The sequence below is a fragment of the Podarcis cretensis genome, assembly GCF_951804945.1.
Source record: "Podarcis cretensis genome assembly, chromosome: 13".
Lineage (NCBI taxonomy): Eukaryota > Metazoa > Chordata > Lepidosauria > Squamata > Lacertidae > Podarcis > Podarcis cretensis.
This window is the reverse complement of record NC_137182.1, coordinates 51,554,994-51,575,989: the sequence shown is the minus strand read 5'-3', so window position 1 is coordinate 51,575,989 and position 20,996 is coordinate 51,554,994. Positions and strand designations below refer to the sequence as shown.

Sequence of the window (20,996 nt, the reverse complement as noted above, 5' to 3'; positions counted from 1 at the left end):
GAAGGAAAAGAAAAGAAAGAGAGGGAGGGAGGGAATCAAACTGGCTCCAAGCCAAAGGCCAGGCGGAACAACTCTGTCTTACAGGCCCTGCAGAAAGAAATCAGATCCTGCAGGGCCCTGGTCTCATGAGGCAGAGCGTTCCACCAGGCCGGGGCCAGAGTTAAAAGGGCCCTGGCTCTGGTTGGGGGAGGCTAATCTGACTTCCTTAGGGCCCGGGACCACTAGGGTGTTGCTATTTATGGACCTTGAGGCTCTCCGTGGGGCAGACCGGGAGAGGCGGTTCCATAGGTATAAGGGTCCTAAGCCGTGAAGGGCTTTAAAGGTCAAAAGCAGCACCTTAAATCTGACCCTGTACTTCACCGGGAGCCAGTGCAGCTTGAAAAGCACTGGATGAATATGTTCCCATGGCAGAGACCCCGTGAGGAGCCTCGCTGCAGCACTCTGCATCCGCTGGAGTTTCTGGGACAGCTTCAAGGGCAGCCCCACATAGAGCGAATTACAGTAGTCAAGCCTGGAGGAAGAGGCCAGAGTTAATTTAGCTTTAGCGCCCCTTGGTAAAAACTGAATATTATATTATTAAGCTTCTATACTACTGTACCTTTCATCAGGATTCCTGGGTGGTTTACAATACAAAAATACATAGCGAAAATAACAATAACCCCTCAGACACAGTTTAAAAGACCGCAACACAGATTGCTTAATTAGCCAAAGGTTTAGATTCTAAAACTGATAAGTGTTCTAGAACTAATTTTTAAAAACTAAATCTGTAAAGTCTGCAAGTTGAAGCAGGAAGAACCTTGCTTTGAAGGCCAAACTAATGCCAGCATACTGGAAGTAGCAAATATCACCACTGTCGAAGAACTGATTCTTCAACAACAACTTTGTTGGACTGGTCATGTTGTTTGGATGCCTGATTATTGTCTTCCAAAGCAACTACTCTATTCCATACTTGAAAATGGAAAGCGTAATGCTGGTGGTCAACAAAAGAGGTTTAAAGGCTCTCAAGGAAAATCTTTAAAAATGTAGTATAAACACCAGTAATTGTGAAACGCTGGCCTGCGAGCGCTCCAATGGGAGAACGGCCTTTACCAAAGGTGCCATGGGATTTGAAGACACTCGAACTCAAGACGCAAGGGAGAAACCTGCTAAGAGGAAGGCACGTTTGGCAAATCCACACCATGATCAACTCCCGCCTGGAAACCAATGTCCCCACTGTGGGAGGACGTGTGGATCCAGAATTGGCCTCCACAGTCACTTACGGACTCATTGTTAAAATTGTGTTTATGGAAGGCAATCTTACTTGGCCATGAGAGATCACCAAAGAAGATGACAATGACTCCTAGCTAATAGGAATTAGAACTGTGCCCTATCTTCAGGTTACCAAAACACATTGACCAATAATATATTTGGAGGCTGTTTGGGGGAGAGAATTGGGGGAATCTCAAGCATAAAAGGAGTTCAAATCCCAGATAGGGAGAAAATAAATTTTGGGAGGGTCGAATTCCTTCAAAACATGAGTTTTCGGATTTCACGGGTATTCTTGCCTTGATTAGACACTCACTTAAAAAAAAAGTTACTAGATAGTCACCTGGGAAAAGACTGGATGAAACTCAAAACTGCTTTTCCTGCGTCCAATATTTATTTTATTGAAAAGGTTGTAAAGGAACACAACTACATACCAAGATTTTACTATTCAGATTCAATACAATAAAGAAATGGATTGAGTTTCTAGTTTCACAGATCTGAAATCAGAATTAATATATGGTACAAAGTGCAGGGGGGGGGGGCAGCGACCAGGCAACATTTTTGAGAGAAGTATAAAGTTGGGTAAGTGATAGGACTTGGTAATTCTTGATGAACGTTTGCTCAATGTGACTCAAGGGGGGATATAAGTTGTAGGTTCTATTGAGATTCGAACTTACAACGCTGGAATCAGAATCCAGAGTGCTAAACATTACACCATAGAACCACATAAAACGATATTATCAGATCCCAAAGCTGCACAAAAGAAAATGGTTAATCACCAATTAGAAAATGCCTATTTAGCTATTCAATGTGTGTGCTTATGCAAGGGACTCGTGGTTGGTTGATATGTTACCAGTTATTACAACAGAACAATGTTGTCTCCCCAAAAACTTATTACACCAATGAAACCCCCCGATTAAATTCTAGTAACTCTGTTGAACCAATCTCTTAATACATTTTAAACTGTTACTTCTGAAAGTGGTGGCCAGATTGTAGTAGGTATTTTGGGGACAACTTAGAAGCCCCAAGGAAATAGAACTCAGCAGTGATTGCATCTTTTAAAATAATTTGTGTGGCTCTTAAAAGAGCCTTTTGGTTTAAGTGGAGGGGTTTCCGCCCAAATTTACTTGGAACTGGTGTATTTGGTGACAGCCTTGGTGCCCTCAGACACGGCGTGCTTGGCCAACTCCCCGGGCAGCAGCAGGCGCACAGCGGTCTGGATCTCCCGGGAAGTGATAGTGGATCGCTTGTTGTAATGCGCCAGGCGGGAAGACTCAGCAGCGATGCGCTCGAAGATGTCACTGACGAAGGAGTTCATGATGCTCATGGCCTTGGAGGAGATGCCCGTGTCCGGGTGGACCTGCTTGAGCACCTTGTAGACATAGATGGAGTAGCTCTCCTTGCGGCTCTTCTTGCGCTTCTTGTCGCCCTTCTTCTGGGTCTTGGTGATGGCCTTCTTCGACCCCTTCTTAGGCACGGGAACCGACTTCGCAGGCTCAGGCATCTCGAAGCGCTTCCACCAACCGCCGAGAGAGAAATGAAGAGCTCTCCGCCGCCGCTTGTATTTATACGAGTCTCATGCAAATTAGCACCTCAAACACTCACATTTCTATTGGTCGGCAACTTAGTATGCAAATAGCAGTGGAAGCGTTTGTTTGTCATTGGCTAACCAAGGCTCCTTCCCTTTGGCGCCAACGGGAGTCCGTTTCCTATTGGTTAAATCGAGAGTCCGCTCTCATTGGTTCAGTTTCCCCCGCCATCCAATCAGAAGTGCTCGTTACAATCCGAGAAACGAACTGGGCAAATGAGAAGCCGCGCGGGAATTTTGAAGCTTTGCTCGCGGTTTATGGGATTCGCATTGGGCGTCGTTTGACAGCGATGAGTTTTTAGGATAATGGAAGGGATCTCAGAGGACCGACCAGTATCCCTGCTTTGTTCCCTTTTCGGATTAGATGCATGCAAATCTGGCACTGAGCTCTTTGGAGCCTGCCCTTTGCTATCCGCTGCTGCATTTGATTATGATGAACAGGAAAATAATCCCGCTATTTGCCTTTATAGGTTGGGGAAGGGGAAAGAAACACATTTGGAGGCTGCCCTGCGCCTCTTTGTCTCCTAGTTCTCCCAGCCGAGGGAAGTCAGGATGCTGAATGTATGTTAAGTCAGCTCTGTCTTCAGCCAAACCAGCCACAGTAATACGCGTCCAAGGGCCAGTGGCGCAATGGATAACGCGTCTGACTACGGATCAGAAGATTCTAGGTTCGACTCCTGGCTGGCTCGGGAAGGGGCAACTTTTTGGGGGAAGAGGAGGCGAGCCAATCTGTGAGCTAAATGGGCCAGTGGTCTGACTCGGTGGTATAAGGCGATTTCCAAAGCAGGACCCGGCTTAGCTTGATGTTTTCATTGTGGCATCTGCAATGGAGGAGGATGTTCTGACAATGATCCTACTAAGTGTCTCATCCTGCTCCTTGAGGTTTCAGTTTCTACTCTACTGCCGCTTCCCACGAGGGGCATCTGCTTGCCCACTCTAAGAAGAGGACGCTGAGCTCAGAGAGGCCACTTTGGCCCCATCAGCTTCTAAAGTTTGCATGACCCCTTTCTGAGCGGGCCGCATCCTTCCTCTTTCTCACCTCCAGCATCTGCTGCTTTGTCATTTTCTCAAGCGCTTTGGTTAACAGGCAAAAGCGCAGCAAGGACGGATGTGGTGAGCTCTGCTCTTTACTCCTGTGGTCAGTTTTGGGGACAGGCAGCATGTTGATGCTTCCTCATGCCCCCCCTCCACGTTGTTGCATTCTGGCTGCTTTGAAAATCACATAATTGTAGAGTTGGGAGGGTTCCTGAGGATCATCTAGTCCAACCCCTCGCAATGCAGGGATATGCAGCTGTCCCATATGGGAATCAAACTTGCAAACTTGGCATTATCAGTCCCATGCTCTAACCAACCCAGGCTGAACTGAACACTATCTATCTACACTATCTATTTGAACACAGATAAAAACAAGTGATGGCATTGTCACAGCTAGATCAGATGTGGTTAGCAGCTCTTTGATGGGGCCAAGTAAAGCTTGTGGCCTATAGGCTGAGTTCTGCACCGAGCTCAGGGTTCATGTCATTGAAATTCAGCTCAATATTGATCCAGAGGAGAACTCCGACGTATCGCTAGCAGAGCAAAAACTTAAACACGTTGCAGGATTCCCAAAAAGTAGACCAAAGGCAATTGATATTTCATCCAGCAGAGAGCTTTACTGAAGGCAAATGAGCATAGCGGTCACAAATCCAATGCATTCAGGATTGGCACCATCCATAAGAAATCCAGTAACAACAGACCTTAACTTAAACTTGCAATAACTTATAATAAGACTAAAACACTATATATAGAACACCACACCAGAAGGAAGAGAGGCAGAAAGATAAAGTGAAACCCAGGCTCCTCCCAGCTGTATTATCCGTAGTCAGCATGACTTTGACAGAAGAAATAAGGCAGGCATGTTGAACAGGTAGATTGTGATCTGCCGGCAGATCACTGGACGTTTGTGATAGATCACCAGGGGGTAGATCACTGCCAGTTTTTAACTGTGTGAGTAGATCGCGGTCTCCTGGGAGTTGGCCACCCCTGAAATAAGGGAACCAGTTTAAGTCAGCTGTACTCAGCTTCTCTGAAGGAACAACTGAAACATCATGAACCTTCTGCTTGTTTCTTTCACACAGAGAAAAGGTCCCAGAACCCTCTCGAATTAAGCATAATAGGAAAGATCTCTACACATCAGCTCAAGAAATGCCAACTGACAATGTGCTGTAGGGAAAGGTGTGGTGTTGCAGTTCCTGTCTTTGGGGTTTGTTTCAGCAGCACCAGCTTGTTGTCTGCCGAGAGAGAGAGAGAGAGAGAGAGAGAGCAAGGCAAGGAGGGAGTTCGGTCCCCCAGCCGTGGGTGATCTTTGAAGGATACGGACAGAGCATGAAGTCTGCCGCTTTTGTGACAGGTTGGTGACCTCTCTGCCCTCCTCAGATGGGGGAAACTCGCTTTCTATCTCACATTCACACCATTTCTCACTGCATCTCTCCTTTGCTCTGTACTTCCAGCCTGTCTCCAGATCCTTCTTGTGAGATCAACCCACCCAGGTAAAGTTGACTTCCATTCTTGTTTGTTGTTGCTGTTGTTTCGTTTAGTCGTGTCCGACTCTTCGTGACCCCCTGGACCAGAGCACGCCAGGCACTCCTGTCTTCCACTGCCTCCTGCAGTTTGGTCAGACTCATGTTTGTAGCTTTGAGAACACTGTCCCACCATCTCGTCCTCCGTCGTCCCCTTCTCCTTGTGCCCTCCATCTTTCCCAACATCAGGGTCTTTTCCAGGGAGTCTTCTCTTCCCATGAAGTGGCCAAAGTCTTGGAGCCTCAGCTGCAGGATCTGTCCTTCCAGTGAGCACTCAGGGCTGATTTCCTTCAGAATGGAGAGGTTTGATCTTCTTGCAGTCCATGGGACTCTCAAGAGTCTCCTTCAGCACCATAATTCAAAAGCATCAATTCTTCGGCGATCAGCCTTCTTTATGGTCCAGCTCTCACTTCCATACATCACTACTGGGAAAACCATGGCTTTAACTATACGGACCTTTGTTGGCAAGGTGATGTCTCTGCTTTTTAAGATGCTGTCTATGTTTGCCATCGCCTTTCTCCCAAGGAGCAGGCGTCTTTTAATTTCATGACTGCTGTCACCATCTGCAGTGATCATGGAGCCCGAGAAAGTAAAATCTCTAACTGCCTCCATTTCTTCCCCTTCTATTTGCCAGGAGGTGATGGGACCAGTGGCCATGATCTTCGTTTTTTTGATGTTGAGCTTCAGACCATATTTTGTGCTCTCCTCTTTCACCCTCATTAAAAGGTTCTTTAATTCCTCCTCACTTTCTGCCATCAATATTGTGTCATCTGCATATCTGAGGTTGTTGATATTTCTTCCGGCAATCTTAATTCTAGCTTGGGATTCATCCAGCCCAGTCTTTCGCATGATGAATTTTGCATATAAGTTAAATAAGCAGGGAGACAATATACAGCCTTGTCGTACTCCTTTCCTAATTTTGAACCAATCAGTTGTTCTATATCCTGTTCTAACTGTAGCTTCTTGTCCCACATAGAGATTTCTCAGGAGACAGATGAGGGGATCAGGCACTCGCATTTCTTTAAGAACTTGCCACAGTTCCAAGGGATGTAAGGGTGTCACTTTTTATTTTAAAAATGTCACACACACCTCTTGTTACAAAATTAAATAATTAGACGTACATGGCTAACAAAGAATGAGTCACTAGGAGGGGTATAATACTGAACACATTATTTTTCAGTACACAATAATCTGGTGGTTACAGTAAACTAGTATAATGAATTCTTCAGCAAATCAACTTGAGTAAGAGGAGCGAGCTAATGAGTTGTGCTTGCTTATCTGCACTATACTGCAATATACCGGTATGTTGTATTTCTCATCCATGTGTTCTTTCATATGTATATTTAATAAAATAACACCATGCAGTATAAAAATTATGCCGTTTGTTTCCCTCCTCTTCCATTTTTGCAACAGCTTGTCCATTACAGCTGTTTGTCAGACTGTTTTACACCGGTGATCAATATTCATTAATTGCAAGTTTCTCCAAGTTCTGGCTATTACCATTCTAGCTGCTGTTAATAAATGTGTTATCAATTCCTTCTTCATTGTTTTTTCCCCCTCTTTTTTTAAAAAATGATATTTTATTAAATTTTAACAATAAAAAAGTTGTAAAACAAACAGTAGAGAGAGCACAAGAAAAAATACAAAAACACAAAAATACAAAGATACAAAAAATACAAACAATTAACATAAGGACAAAAGAAAACAGAAAAACAAAAATCCCTCTTTTTTATCTTCTCCTCTTTGGTTAACTTATTTTCCTGACTTCCTCGCGCCTCCCTTTTTTGTATTCCACTTAAAAAATTATTCAGCAAATTCTTTAATTTCGAACCTTCTTCTAACATCAGTCCAATTCTTACATAATCTTTACTTTATTACTAGAACCCCTTCATTTCATTTCAATGTCATCAACATTCAAAAATTTTACAATGTTTCTGTAAGTAGATTTTAAATTTCCTCCAATCTTCTTCCACCAACTCTTCTTCCTGGTCTCGGATTCTGCCAGTCATTTCCGCCATTTCCATATAGTCCATTACTTGCATCTGCCATTCTTCCAAGGTGGGTAGATCTTGTGTCTTCCAATGCTTTGCAATGAGTATTCTTGCTGCTGCTGTAGCGTACATAAAGAAAGTTCTATCCTTCTTTGGCACCAATTGGTCGACTATGCCCAGGAGAAAGGCCTCTGGTTTCTTCAAGAACGTATATTTAAATACCTTTTTCATTTCATTATAGATCATCTCCCAGAAAGCCTTAATCCTTGGGCACGTCCACCAAAGGTGAAAGAATGTGCCTTCAGTTTCTTTACATTTCCAACATTTATTATCGGGCAAATGATAGATTTTTGCAAGCTTGACTGGGGTCATGTACCACCTGTACATCATTTTCATAATATTCTCTCTTAGGGCATTACATGCCGTGAAATTAACCCCAGTGGTCCACAACTGCTCCCAGTCAGCAAACATAATATTATGTCCTATATATTGTGCCCATTTTATCATAGCAGATTTTACCGTTTCTTCCTCAGTATTCCATTTCAACAGCAAATTATACATTCTTGATAGTATCTTAGCATTGGGTTCTAACAGTTCAGTTTCTAATTTTGATTTTTCCACCTGAAAACTGATCTTTTTATCCAAATTGTAGGCCTCTCTTATTTGAAAATAATGTAACCAGTCTCGCACCTTATCTTTAAGGTTCTCGTAACTCTGCAGTTTCAATTTGTCCCCCTCCTGTTCTAAAATTTCCCAATATTTTGGCCATTTGGCCTCCATATTAAGCTTTTTCAAAGCTTTCGCTTCCATAGGTGAAAGCCACCTTGGGGTTTTACTTTCCAAAAAGTCTTTATATTTTATCCAGACATTAAACAATGCTTTTCTGACAATATGATTTTTAAAAGCCCCGTGCACTTTAACCTTGCCATACCATAAATATGCATGCCACCCAAACACATTATCAATTCCTTCTTCATTGGTCCATATCTGAAGTATATAAATTAAGTGGTCACTGGGGTTGTCTGAGCTGCTATCTGAGAGATCTCTTTTAAAACTTCCTTCCAAAGAAGTTCTATTTGTGGACATTCCTACCACATATGCTGGTATGTGCCTATAATTTGCCCCCTCTGCAACATAACGGAGGGCTATTGGGTTTTAAGGGAGGCACCTCAGTGTTAAATACCATCCATGCACAATTTTTAGAGAACTTCCTCAAGTCGCAGATTCAGGGCCGGATTTAGGTTTGATGAGGCCCTAAGCTATTGAAGGTAATGGGGCCCTTTATATGTCCAGCTGTCCTTTGTCAACAACAAATAGTCGCTGTTTTGTGTGTGGAATATACGCTATATGATAATGTATGGACCTAATAGGTATCTAATGCCTTTTACACATAACAAATAGGAGCCTACGCAACACACAACACTGTTGCTCTATGTAGGTTTTATTTTATTCGTTTTTTGTTTTTTTATTTTGGAAATGTACATCCTCTATTTTCCACCCACATTCTGATTCGATGTCTTTTTTTGTTTGATTATCCATGTTTTTTACCAGCATCTTGGTTTCCCCTTTCTTTAATTTAAAGGTAAAGGTAAAGGTACCCCTGCCCGTACGGGCCAGTCTTGACAGACTCTGGGGTTGTGCGCCCATCTCACTCAAGAGGCCAGGGGCCAGCGCTGTCCGGAGACACTTCCGGGTCACGTGGCCAGCGTGACATCGCTGCTCTGGCGAGCCAGAGCCGCACACAGAAACGCCGTTTACCTTCCCGCTGGTAAGCGGTCCCTATTTATCTACTTGCACCCGGAGGTGCTTTCGAACTGCTAGGTTGGCAGGCGCTGGGACCGAGCAGCGGGAGCGCACCCCGCCGCAGGGATTCGAACCGCCGACCTTTCAATTGGCAAGTCCTAGGCGCTGAGGCTTTAACCCACAGCGCCACCTGCGTCCCATTTTCTTTAATTTAAAGCCAGCCAATTTTCCAGATCTATTTATCTCTTCTGCCACATCCGGTATGCTCACTCTTGGTTGCTCTAAGGTTAATACAATGTCATCCGCGAACGCTTTTATTTTGTTATTTTGCTGGCCCACTGTTATTCCATGAATTTTATTATTCATCCTTATATTTCTTCTCCCTTTCTATGTTCCTTTCTATTTTCCACGGTTTACCTTTTCCCTTTTGGCCACCAGATGGTGCCAGAGACACTCCTGTACTTGACTGCTACTTATGTCTCACATCCCACAAGTAATACAAGTTGTTGTTGTTGTTGATTCGTTTAGTCGTGTCCGACTCTTCGTGACCCCATGGACGAGAGCACGCCAGGCACTCCTGTTTGGTCAAACTCATGCTGGTAGCTTCGAAAACCCTGTCCTACCATCTCGTCCTCTGTCATCCCCTTCTCCTTGTGCCCTCCATCTTTCCCAACATCAGGGTCTTTTCCAGGGAGTCTTCTCTTCTCATGAGGTGGCCAAAGTACTGGAGCCTCAGCTTCAGGATCTGTCCTTCCAGTGAGCACTCAGGGCTGATTTACTTCAGAATGGAGAGGTTGGATCTTCTTGCAGTCCATGGGACTCTCAAGATTCTCCTCCAGCACCAGAATTCAAAAGCATCCATTCTTCGGCGATCAGCCTTCTTTATGGTCCAGCTCTCACTTCCATACATCACTACTGGGAAAACCAGAGCTTTTACTTTATGGACCTTTGTTGGCAAGGTGATGTCTCTGCTTTTTAAAAGTAGAGACAAGTAATACATAGGAAGCGCTTTTCATAGTGTGTGCCTTCAGTTTCCTTCTCAGAGTGTCTTTGTCCTCTGGTTTTCATTCGTTTGTTTCCTGACTGGCTGGGTTTCCTCTCCTTCTCCAGAGATTCCACCTGCAGCAATTCTTTCCTTGGACCCTCAGCGCCACATCTACATGAAAGGTGAGAAGGTGATTCTCACTTGTTTGGCTCCTGATGGCCCGAAGGTGGCAGGATACACATTCCTCAAAGAACAGCAAGATCGGACCTTCAAGGAGTTGCCCAATAGTGGAATGGGGCCTTATGAGATGTTCCGTGTCAATGAAGATACTGTTGGGAGTTACAGCTGTGTGTACTGGATCATGCCCTCAGGACAGGAAATCTGGTCCACACAGAGCAACCTTGTCTTTGTAGCCATGGCAGGTGAGCATCCTTGCATTTTACTGTTTGGCGTTGTCTTGTTGATTCGCAGCACAAGAGGGAGAGGAGCACTGGGTTCAGAAAGGATTTCAGACTGCCTAGAAGGTAATAAGGTACAGTGGGACCTTGGTTCTCAAACTCAATCCATTCCGGAAGTCCGTTCGACTACTGAAACCGTTTGAAAACCAAGGCATGGCTTCTGATTGGCTGCGGGAGCTTCCTGCACTCAATCTGAATCCGCGTTGGACGTTTGGCGTCCGAAAAACGTTCACAAACCAGAATACTTACTTCCGGGTTTGCGGCGTTTGGGAGCCGATTTGTTCGTCGACTAAGCCATTCGAGAATCAAAGTACCCCTGTACAGTGGTACCTCGGGTTACAGATGCTTCAGGCTACAGACGCTTCATGTTACAAACTCCACTAATCCAGAAATAGTACCTTGGGTTAAGAACTTAGCTTCAGGATGAGAACAGAACAGAAATCGTGCAGTGGCAGCAGGAGGCCCCATTAGCTAAAGTGGTGCTTCAGGTTAAGAACAGTTTCAGGTTAAGAACGGACCTCCAGAACGAATTAAGTTCTTAACCAGAGGTAAAGGTAAAGGTAAAGGGACCCCTGACCATTAGGTCCAGTCGTGGCCGACTCTGGGGTTGTGGCGCTCATCTCGCTTTATTGGCCGAGGGAGCCGGCGTACAGCTTCCGGGTCATGGGGCCAGCATGACTAAGCCGCTTTTGGTGAACCAGAGCAGCGCACAGAAATGCCGTTTACCTTCCCGCCAGAGCGGTACCTATTTATCTACTTGCACTTTGACGTGCTTTCGAACTGCTAGGTTGGCAGTGTTGAATGGTTACTTTAAATGTAAAGGTTCATCATTGTTCCACCCAATGTGTATGTCTTTAAGGGGCCAGAGCAAGGGCCAGAGCAAAATAACGAGACCCAGCTTTACAGCTGTGAAACATAGCAGGTGCTGCTGAGTTGTACTGATTAAGGTGTGTCAGCATTTGGTTGTAGTATATAAGGAGCAGCACCTAGCTCTCCCATTACCCTGGGGGTTGGGTTGGTGGTTGGGTCTGGTTTGTTGTTGATGTATTTAGTGTATAAGGAGTTTTTGTTTTTTGTAATTAAAACCTTGCTTAAGTTATTTTTGAGTCCCTTTCTTTTTAATGCATGATCTCCCCAGCAAGCTCTCTGCAGCGCTACCATACTGCAAATAGCCAACATCTTTGGTTATGGGCCCAGCTGCTGAGTGGATGACTGCATATTTTTGGACTCTGAGAAAGGTTTGAAAACTCCTTCTCCTGTTAGCGTAGTTCTGTGGGTCTGGAAGAGTTCCAGAATGGTTGACCGGGTTCCTGAAGCTGAGAAGGCTCTGGTCTTCCCACAGCTAACAGATGAGAACTATAGTTTATGGTCCTTTCGGGTGGAGGCGCTTTTGACCTCTAGAGAAGTATGGACCTATGTAACTGATGACCCTCCTGACCCTGTAACAAATGCTTGGTCGAAAGGAGATGCGAAAGCCAGGGCGATAATTAATTTGGCAGTCAGCGACCAGCAAGTAGTCTACATAAGGAATAAGAAAACTGCCAAAGAAATGTGGGACAGTCTTGCAGCAGTGCATGTTAGAAAAGAGTCAGCGTCTGCATTGACGTTTTTCAAGCAGTTGTACAAGACTAAGTTGCAGCCTGGTGGTGATTTGGCTGCACACTTGAGACGTCTGGAGGCAATACGCGGCGAATTAATTCGAAGGGACATGGACATACCTGATATTCAGTATGTTTTTATCATTCTTTGTTCCCTTAATGAGGACTTTGATGGTATAGCTAGCCAGATATCTGCCGTCCCACCAGCACAATTAACTGTGGAAGGGGTGACGGCAAGATTAATGGGCGAGTTGGATAGAAGGGAGGCTTGTGCCATAAGCACTCCTATTTCCAGAAGTAATGAGGAACGCCATATGCAAACTTGTGGTGATGCGACTGCATTTAAAGCTGCAAAGCGTTGTTGGTTCTGCAATAAGCAAGGACATTTTGCAAAGGACTGCAGAGCCAAAAGAAAGCAAAGTACTCCTAAGCCTGTTTCTGCTCATCAGTCACGGTTGTCATCTCAGCAGCCAGCATCGCACCGTAAAGACAGAAATGAGCCGCGAGCTTTTCATGCTCGGACTGCAGATCATAAAAGAATTAAAGGTGCCAAGTGGAATTCTTTTATTGTGGACTCAGGAGCTTCTCACCACGTTTGCAACAATCGAAGCTTGTTTATTTCTTTCGAAGAGGAAATTGGTAATGTACATTTAGCCAATTCACAAGTCTTGCAGTCACTTGGCAGAGGTACTGTTAAACTTGACTCTTTAAACATTACAATAGCGAACTGCATTTACTGCCCATCAGTGGACAATTTATTATCAGTAAGGTGTTTTGCTCGTCAAGGCATAAGTGTGCGTTTCTTAAATTCAATGTGTGAGTTTTTTGAGGGGAACAAACGTCTATTGTATGCCCGGGACTCTGATGGTTTATATAGACTGTATTTTCGCACCTACTCCCAATCACCTATAAATTGCAGAGCAGCACAGTCAAGCCAGGGGTTGAGGAATGTAAGGCCTCATTCCGGGTGTGTCCATGAGGCGCACAGAATTCTGGGACACTTGAATTTTGCTGATGTAATTAAGACTAAGAATATTGTTAATGGCCTCAACTTAAAACCATGTAAATTCTTTATGCAATGTCTATCTTGTTGCAAGAATAAGATTAAGGTTGCACGCAAGGGTAGGTGCTCAGATAGGAAAGTAACTGAGCCATTTGAGCGTGTACATTGTGACTTAGTTGGGCCACTCCCACCATCATTAGGAGGTTCAAAGTACTGGCTCACTCTCATAGACCAGTATAGTAGATATTGTTGGACTTATGCAATAGCTGAGAAGTCCCAAGCATTTGAGAAGTATAAAGTTTTTTGCAACTGGGTAAAAACACACTTTAACAAACCTATTAAGAACCTGTTTTCTGACCGGGGCGGAGAATTTGTTTCTGAGGATTTTGAGAAATTCCTGGAAGCGCAGGGGACTACTCATGAGTTATCTTGCCCCCGAAGTCCCTGGCAAAATGGGCTTGTTGAAGTTGTGCAGCGTGATCTGCAAGCAGGGGTCAAAACGTATCTGCACGATGCTAATCTGCCCAAAGACTTTTGGGCTGAAGCGCTTAATGCTTTTTGTTATGTTAGAAATCGCAGTTATCATTCTGGTTTAGAAGTCACCCCCTATGAGAAGCTGTTTAAAAAACGCCCTAATCTGAAATACCTACGCATTTGGGGTTCAGATGTAATTATGCATTACCCCGCTAAGCAGAAACTGGGTGAGCGTAGTGTTCAGGGAAAATTAATGGGCTACCAGCAGGGGGCGTACAGAATTTACATACCAGCAACTGGCAAATTTCATATTACCAGAAGCATGATACAAACTGTAAATTGGAATGGAGTTGCTGTTTTCCAAGATACTGACGGTATAGATAGTACTGAGGAAGAAGAGGAAGAAGCAGCAGCAGCAGCAGGAAATGGTGATTCTGAATTAATGGAAAAAGACAAAAAGCCTGTTGAATCTGATAATTTGTTTGATGATTTAAAGTCACAGGAACCCGAGGGGAGGTTAGATTCTCTTGATTTTTCTGATCGTGAGCTTAGCCTACAGGCACCTCTTCAGTCTGACAATGATGATTTACAACCTGAAACTAGTGGTTCCCTTAGTCCTATTAAGTCTGAGGAGTCTGACTCTCCTTCCGGACTGAGACGTTCAGATAGAAAGAGGCAGAAGCCACAACGATTTGCAGATGAACATTTTAATACTGTGTATGCCAATAAGGCGGTTTTTGAGCCAAAAAGCTACAATGATGTTCAGAATTTACCTAAGCACCAAGCTGCAAATTGGTATAAAGCTATGAACTCTGAGATAGCTTCTTTAAAAGAGCATAACACTTGGTCTCTTGTACCACAAACCCCAGATATGAGACTTATTGATTCAAAATGGGTTTATAGAGTTAAAATGAATGACAAAAATGAAGTTGTAAGGTACAAAGCAAGATTAGTTGCTAGGGGTTTTCAACAAATTCCAGGTGAAGATTATGATTTGTGTTATTCACCAAGTGTAAAATATGAAACAGTTAAGCTTTTGTTAAAAGATGCATCACAACGTGGACATTCTGTTTATCACCTAGATATAAAAACTGCAGATTTGTTTGCAGATTTAAAAGAACAAATTTTTATGCGTGTCCCTGAAGGCATAGACGCTGCTGAAGGTTTGGTATGCAAATTAAATAAATCCCTTTATGGTCTGCACCAAAGTGGAAGGAATTGGCACCAAACTTTAGCAAAAGAATTGCTGGATATTGGTTTTTCACAAGGAAAGGCAGACAATTGTATGTTTATAAAGGAAAGGGCAAACTCTGTAACAAAGATATGTGTGTATGTAGATGACGTGTTAATTTCTACAAAAACTAAACAGGAATATGAAGAGGTAGTTTCACAGTTACAGAAGAAATTTGATGTGGTGGAATTAGGCATAGCTAAAAATTACTTATCCATGCAAATTGAGAAAGGCAAAAATGGATCTTTTCTGGTTCATCAAACTGCAAAAATTGATGACCTTGTTGAAATGCTACGTTTGCAGTTTGTAAAGAAACTAATTGCTGACGAAATGATTGTATTTGAATATGTCCCAGGTGATAATCAAATTGCGGACATTACACATGAAAAACATGTACAAAGTATGCTTTATGTTTTTGTTCCACAATGATGAACCGCAGGGGAAATGTTGAATGGTTACTTTAAATGTAAAGGTTCATCATTGTTCCACCCAATGTGTATGTCTTTAAGGGGCCAGAGCAAGGGCCAGAGCAAAATAACGAGACCCAGCTTTACAGCTGTGAAACATAGCAGGTGCTGCTGAGTTGTACTGATTAAGGTGTGTCAGCATTTGGTTGTAGTATATAAGGAGCAGCACCTAGCTCTCCCATTACCCTGGGGGTTGGGTTGGTGGTTGGGTCTGGTTTGTTGTTGATGTATTTAGTGTATAAGGAGTTTTTGTTTTTTGTAATTAAAACCTTGCTTAAGTTATTTTTGAGTCCCTTTCTTTTTAATGCATGATCTCCCCAGCAAGCTCTCTGCAGCGCTACCATACTGCAAATAGCCAACAGGCAGGAGCAGGGACAGAGCAACGGGAGCTCACCCCGTCGTGGGGATTCGAACCGCCGACCTTCTGATCGGCAAGTCTTAGGCTCTGTGGTTTAACCCACAGCGCCACCCACGTCCCATGTCAGTCTCATTAGGTGCTGACAAATTAGACTGCTTGCTTTACTAAAACCCAAAGTGAGTAGCTGTTGTGGTGATAAACCACAAGAGTGAAGTTTTTGGTGGACAATTTTAATTCAGGCGCTCTTGTGACAATCTTGCAGCCACAGAGCTGACAATCGACGAAGCGGAATGCCAGCGTCAGAGTTATGACTTTTCATAGAGCTGTGCAGCCAAAATACTTGCCTTCGCTCTAAAAGCCAAGTGGACCACAGTCTCTTAACCATTGAGCCAAGTCATTGTCCTCAACTGATTGCTTCTCCTTTGTGAACGATCACTCCAGATCACCCTCCCTCTCCGATGCTGATAGCTGATCCTCCACTTGGAGCAGTGAACGAAGGGGACTCGCTAAACCTCACTTGCCTGGCCAACGAGGGGGAGACTGAGAAAAGATTCACGTTCTACAGGGAAGGACTTGCGATAACCTTCAGCGACGAAGGATCTGTGTGGAGCTTCAGAGAACCTGGAACTAACTTCTCAAATGCCTCTGTTAGCATCTTGAAAGCCAAGCTCAACCATAGTGGAGAATTTGCTTGCAGCTATGAGGAAGACGTTAGTGGCCGGTGGGTGACCTCTTCCCGGAGCCAGAGGGTGAAAATCATGGTGAAAGTCCCCGGTGAGTCATTTGGGGAAAGTAAGAGCTCAGTTTAGCAGAAGGGTATTCCATTTTTCTGTGTTGATTGAAGTATTAAGGGGGCAACACTGTATGCCAAAAAAAGGGGGGAGATTGAGCAAAATGTCTGTCATTCCCTGTAACCTATAAATGTCATCTATTTTATTTCCTATGCCTTTTGTTGTTGTTGAGTTGTTTAGTCGTGTCCGACTCTTTGTGACCCCCTGGACCAGAGCATGCCAGGCCCTCCTGTCTTCCCCTGCCTCCCGCAGTTTGGTCAAACTCACGCTGGTAACTTCGAGAACACTGTCCAACCATCTCGTCTTCCGTCGTCCCCTTCTCCTTGTGTCCTCCATCTTTCCCAACATCGGGGTCTTTTCCAGGGAGTCTTCTCTTCTCATGAGGTGGCCAAAGTCTTGGAGTCTCAGCTTCAGGATCTGTCCTTCCAGTGAGCACTCAGGGCTGATTTCCTTCAGAATGGAGAGGTTTGATCTTCTTGCAGTCCATGGGACTCTCAAGAGTCTCCTCCAGCACCAGAATTCAAAAGCATCAATTCTTCGGCGATCAGCCTTCTTTATGGTCCAGCTCTCACTTCCATACATCACCTCAGCCTTATTGTTGGGTAAGAGTGAGCAGTTCATATTTGAAAGGATTGAAAGGAGAGAGAGAGAGGTGTTATTTGCAGGGCTCAAACATCTTTCCTCTTCAACTTGTCTAGAAAAGTCTGACCCTAGTTACTTGTCCTGAAAGTTACTCTTCAGAAGTTGAATATTTATTTTGCATGACATTTTCTGCCTGTCTCGCATCCAAGGACAAGGAAGCCTTATTAAAAACACAATAACCTAACCATTTTTTCCACTTTTTTTTTCTCAGATCCTTCTCCATCATCAGGTCCATCGCTGGCATTTGTGTATCTGGCAGTCCCGTTTGTGATTCTGATGATACTCCTCACTCTCTACTGTGGACAGAAAAAGACTGGTAGTTATGTGGTGGGTTTTGAGGATACTGTGACGCTTATGTGAATAATATTGGGTGTACCTTTTCAGCCTTTGGCTCTGTTTCTCTCCTCTTTGGGAGCAGGGAAATGCCAGAAGGATTCTGAGCCAGAAGAACAGGAGGAGGAGAAGGAGGAGGAGGAACTGGGTGGTCTTGAAACAGAGGAGCCCCAGACAGCAGTTTTGCAGGAACACGACCAAGTAAGTGAGGAGATTCATGTGTAATATTAGTTACATCCACGGAAAAACTGCCTAACTACTTTTATGGAATGTGATGCTACTGCAAGATGCGATGATGGCCAATAAATGACCAAGCTTGTGGGCAGAGATCTCTATTGTATACGTTTCCGAGCACAATTCAAAGTGTTGGTGCTGACCTTGAAAGCCCTAAATGGCCTCAAAGGCCCAGTAGACCTGAAGGAGCATCTCCACCCCCATCGTTCAGCCGGACATTGAGGTCCAGCTCTGAGGGCCTTCTGGCGGTTCCCTCCCTGTGAAAAGTGAGGTTACAGGGAACCAGGCAGAGGGCCTTCTCGGTATGGCGCCCGCCCTGTGGAACACCCTCTCATCAAATGTCAAGGAAATAAACAACTATCTGACTTTTAGAAGACGTCTGAAGGCAGCCCTGTTTAGGGAAGTTTTCCATGTCTGCTGCTTTATCGTGTTTTTAATGTACTGTTGGGAGCCACCAAGAGTGGATGAGGAAACCAAGTCAGATGGGCGGGGTATGAATAATAAATTATTATTATATATCAACAGTTACTGCCACTGATAACTAAAGACTGGTTCCATGTTTGCAGGCAATGACCAGCAGCTCCAGATGACCAAAGAGGACTGTTTCTCCTCTTTATAGCCTGTTTGTGATTTTCCCAGGAGCATCTGTCTGGCTGATGTCAAAAAGCACCCCAGAAAACTGAGCTAAGATAGGATAGCTCTTGCATTTCAGAGGGATCTAGGCAATTGTTCTCAGCACCTTACAGGTAGTAGGTAGGTAGGTAGGTAGGTAGGTAGGTAGGTAAGTAGGTACGTATGTTTCCCTAGGTTTTTGAGGTTGTACCATTAGAGCTAAATCCCTTTGTGTTCACAAATGCTGATTAAGAATAATAATAATTTATTTGTACCCTGCCCATCTGGCTGGGTTTCCCCAGCCACTCTGGGCAACTCCCAACAGAATTATTATTATTATTATTATTATTATTATTATTATTATTATTAATGCAATAAAACATCAAACATTAAAAACTTCCCTAAACAGGGCTGCCTTCAGATGTCTTCTAAAAGTCAGATAATTATTTCCTTGACATCTGATGGGAGGGCATTCCACAGGGCAGGCGCCACCATCAAGAAGGCCCTCTGCCTGGTTCCCTGTAAACCTCACTTCTCACAGGGAGGGAACCGCCAGAAGACCCTCGGAGCTGGACCTCAGTGTCCAGGCTGAACAATGGGGCTGGAGACGTTCCTTCAGGTATACTGGGCCTTTGAGGCCGTTTAGGGCTTTCAAGGTCAGCACCAACACTTGGAATTGTGCTTGGAAGCATACTATGAGCCAATCAAGCAGTAGGAAGTGGGAGAAAAGCTTCCTCTGCGAGCTCCGGCTATGTAGGGCTGTAGGCCAACAGTAGGACATATGCTCCTCATGTAGGAGGTCAGAAGTTCAATCCCGCTGGCCTCTTCAGGTAAGGCTGTGAAGGACTTAGAAAGCTGCTGCCAACCAGTGTCCACAATACCAGGTAAGATACCCAGGGAGGTTATTTGCCAGGCCCCTCCTGCTTTCATTGCTGACCAATGGCACCCTTCTGTTCCTGCAGGGCTCAACCATCACCTACGCCACCATCAAATTCTGCTCTGCTAAGTCTTGCTTAGGAAATGGGCTCCGACTGGTGGAAGAGGAGAAGGTGATGTACAGTGAGGTTCTGTTTCCACCTAAGAACAGAGGAAGAAAGTGAAGAGATTGTGGAAAGGAAAGAGATTGTGGAGTTCTGAGTGGCTGCCAAAGGATTCTACATCGCCTGCCAGTTGGTTTATTGCTCTCCGCCAGGGCATGGCTGAAGGCCCATCTTGTGGAAGCTAAGCAGGTCCGGGTCTGGTCAGGGTCTGGATGGGTGACTAGCTGGGAACCCCAGATGTGCTGCTGTGATGGTGTCCAGTGATGGAAGAAAGGATGGGATGTAAATTTATGGAGAAAAACAAAAACAAATATGTGTTGGTTGAGGTCCTCCGCATGTTCCACAGAAATCAATGCAGTTTCTATTCAATAAAGACAATTCAATTCCTACAAGTTGAAATCTGATGTGATTAAAGATTTACAGTGTCCTTTACAAACATGGTTGGGAAAGAGAAGAGGGCAGAAACATCTCAAAATGACAACTAATCCAGAATGCAGCTGCCAGACTGGTGATTGGGAGTGGCCAACGGGACCATAAAACATGAGTTCTGCATTGGCTCCCAGTACGTTTCCGAGCACAATTCAAAGTGTTGGTGCTGACCTCGAAAGCCCTAAACGGCCTCAAAGGCCCAGTAGACCTGAATGAGAGTCTCCACCCCCATCATTCTGCCCAGACACTAAGGTCCAGCTCTGAGGTGGATCCCTCAGTGCAAGAAGTGAGGTTACAGGGAACCAGGCAGAGGGCCTTCTCAGTAGTGGCACCCAATCTGTGGAATGTCCTCTTTTCAGATGCCAAGGAAATAAAGAACTATATTACTCTTAGAAGACATCTGAAGGCAGCCCTGTATTGGGAAGTTTTTAATGTTTGATGTTTCATTATGCTTTTATAGTTGTTGGAAGCCGCCCAGAGTGGCTAGAGTAAGCCAGTCGGATTAGCGGGGTACAAATAATAAAATTATTATTATAATTGTGCTTCCTGCATAGTCAATCTTTCTTTTTATTCGACCGTCAGTCAGAGAAAAGAATACAAATACATTTGGCTTCCTGCATAGTAATATAGCTCTCACGAATATTTATTTTTAAATTAAATTAAATTTTTATTTTTATTTAATTTAATTTGTATGCTACCCTTCATCTGAAGATCTCAATGTGGTTCACAGAATAAAACTGCAAAGGTCATAATAAGAACAAGAACAAAACGAAACAATAACCCCCCCTCCCAAAAACACATTTAAATAATTGCCTGGCACCCAAAAATGTATAATGAAGGCGCCAGAAGGAACCTCCGTGGGGATAGCATCTCACAAGCGGGGAGCCACTGCAGAAAATGTTGCAAATATAAAATATTGTGCTGTTTGAAGCAACTGGTAGCTTAAAAACTGACTCCTTTGGAAATGAAACTTTGTCCAGACCCATGAAAATATTGCTTAAACTTTTACTGGCAGAACTTTATTCAAAACAATTAAAACATCTGTACATTATCTTGTGTTGACCAGCACAGGCTCAGTATCTAAAAAATACGAAATAGTCCAAAGAGACCTTATAAGCAGAGCGCTCTCCCTCTCTCTCTCCCTCCCTCCCTCTTTCCCTCTCTCCCTCCCTCTCTCTCTCTCTCTCTCTCTCTCTCTCTCTCTCTCTCCTGCTTT

General features: G+C 44.2%; 1 protein-coding gene and 1 pseudogene across 3 annotated transcripts; one reads left to right on the top strand and one right to left on the bottom strand.

The window, feature by feature from the left end:
- Positions 1-2,290: 2,290 nt before the first annotated feature.
- Positions 2,291-2,766, bottom strand: LOC307201363 (histone H2B 7 pseudogene; annotated as a pseudogene). Its single transcript has one exon. The product of its transcript is annotated as a histone H2B 7 pseudogene (transcript).
- A 2,017-nt stretch (positions 2,767-4,783) lies between these two features.
- Positions 4,784-20,007, top strand: LOC307202236 (low affinity immunoglobulin gamma Fc region receptor II-b-like). 2 transcript variants are annotated; one of them, XM_079952070.1, is made up of 7 exons: positions 4,784-5,222; positions 5,323-5,361; positions 10,236-10,532; positions 16,141-16,473; positions 17,344-17,448; positions 17,551-17,666; positions 19,274-20,007. In XM_079952070.1, the coding sequence occupies exons 1-7, from the start codon at positions 5,198-5,200 to the stop codon at positions 19,409-19,411; spliced, it is 1,053 nt and encodes a 350-aa protein (XP_079808196.1). In that variant the 5' UTR covers positions 4,784-5,197; the 3' UTR covers positions 19,412-20,007. The 2 variants fall into 2 exon arrangements, with proteins under 2 accessions (XP_079808196.1, XP_079808195.1); XM_079952069.1 differs by having other exon boundaries at positions 17,548-17,666.
- The last annotated feature ends 989 nt before the right edge of the window (positions 20,008-20,996 follow it).

Coding starts and splice junctions, on each gene's coding strand:
- LOC307202236 (XM_079952069.1), top strand. CDS start 5,198: ATGAAGTCTGCCGCTTTTGTGACAG. Junction 5,362..10,235: donor TGTGAGATCAACCCACCCAG/GTAAAGTTGACT, acceptor CTCCTTCTCCAG/AGATTCCACCTGCAGCAATT. Junction 17,667..19,273: donor TTTTGCAGGAACACGACCAA/GTAAGTGAGGAG, acceptor CTGTTCCTGCAG/GGCTCAACCATCACCTACGC.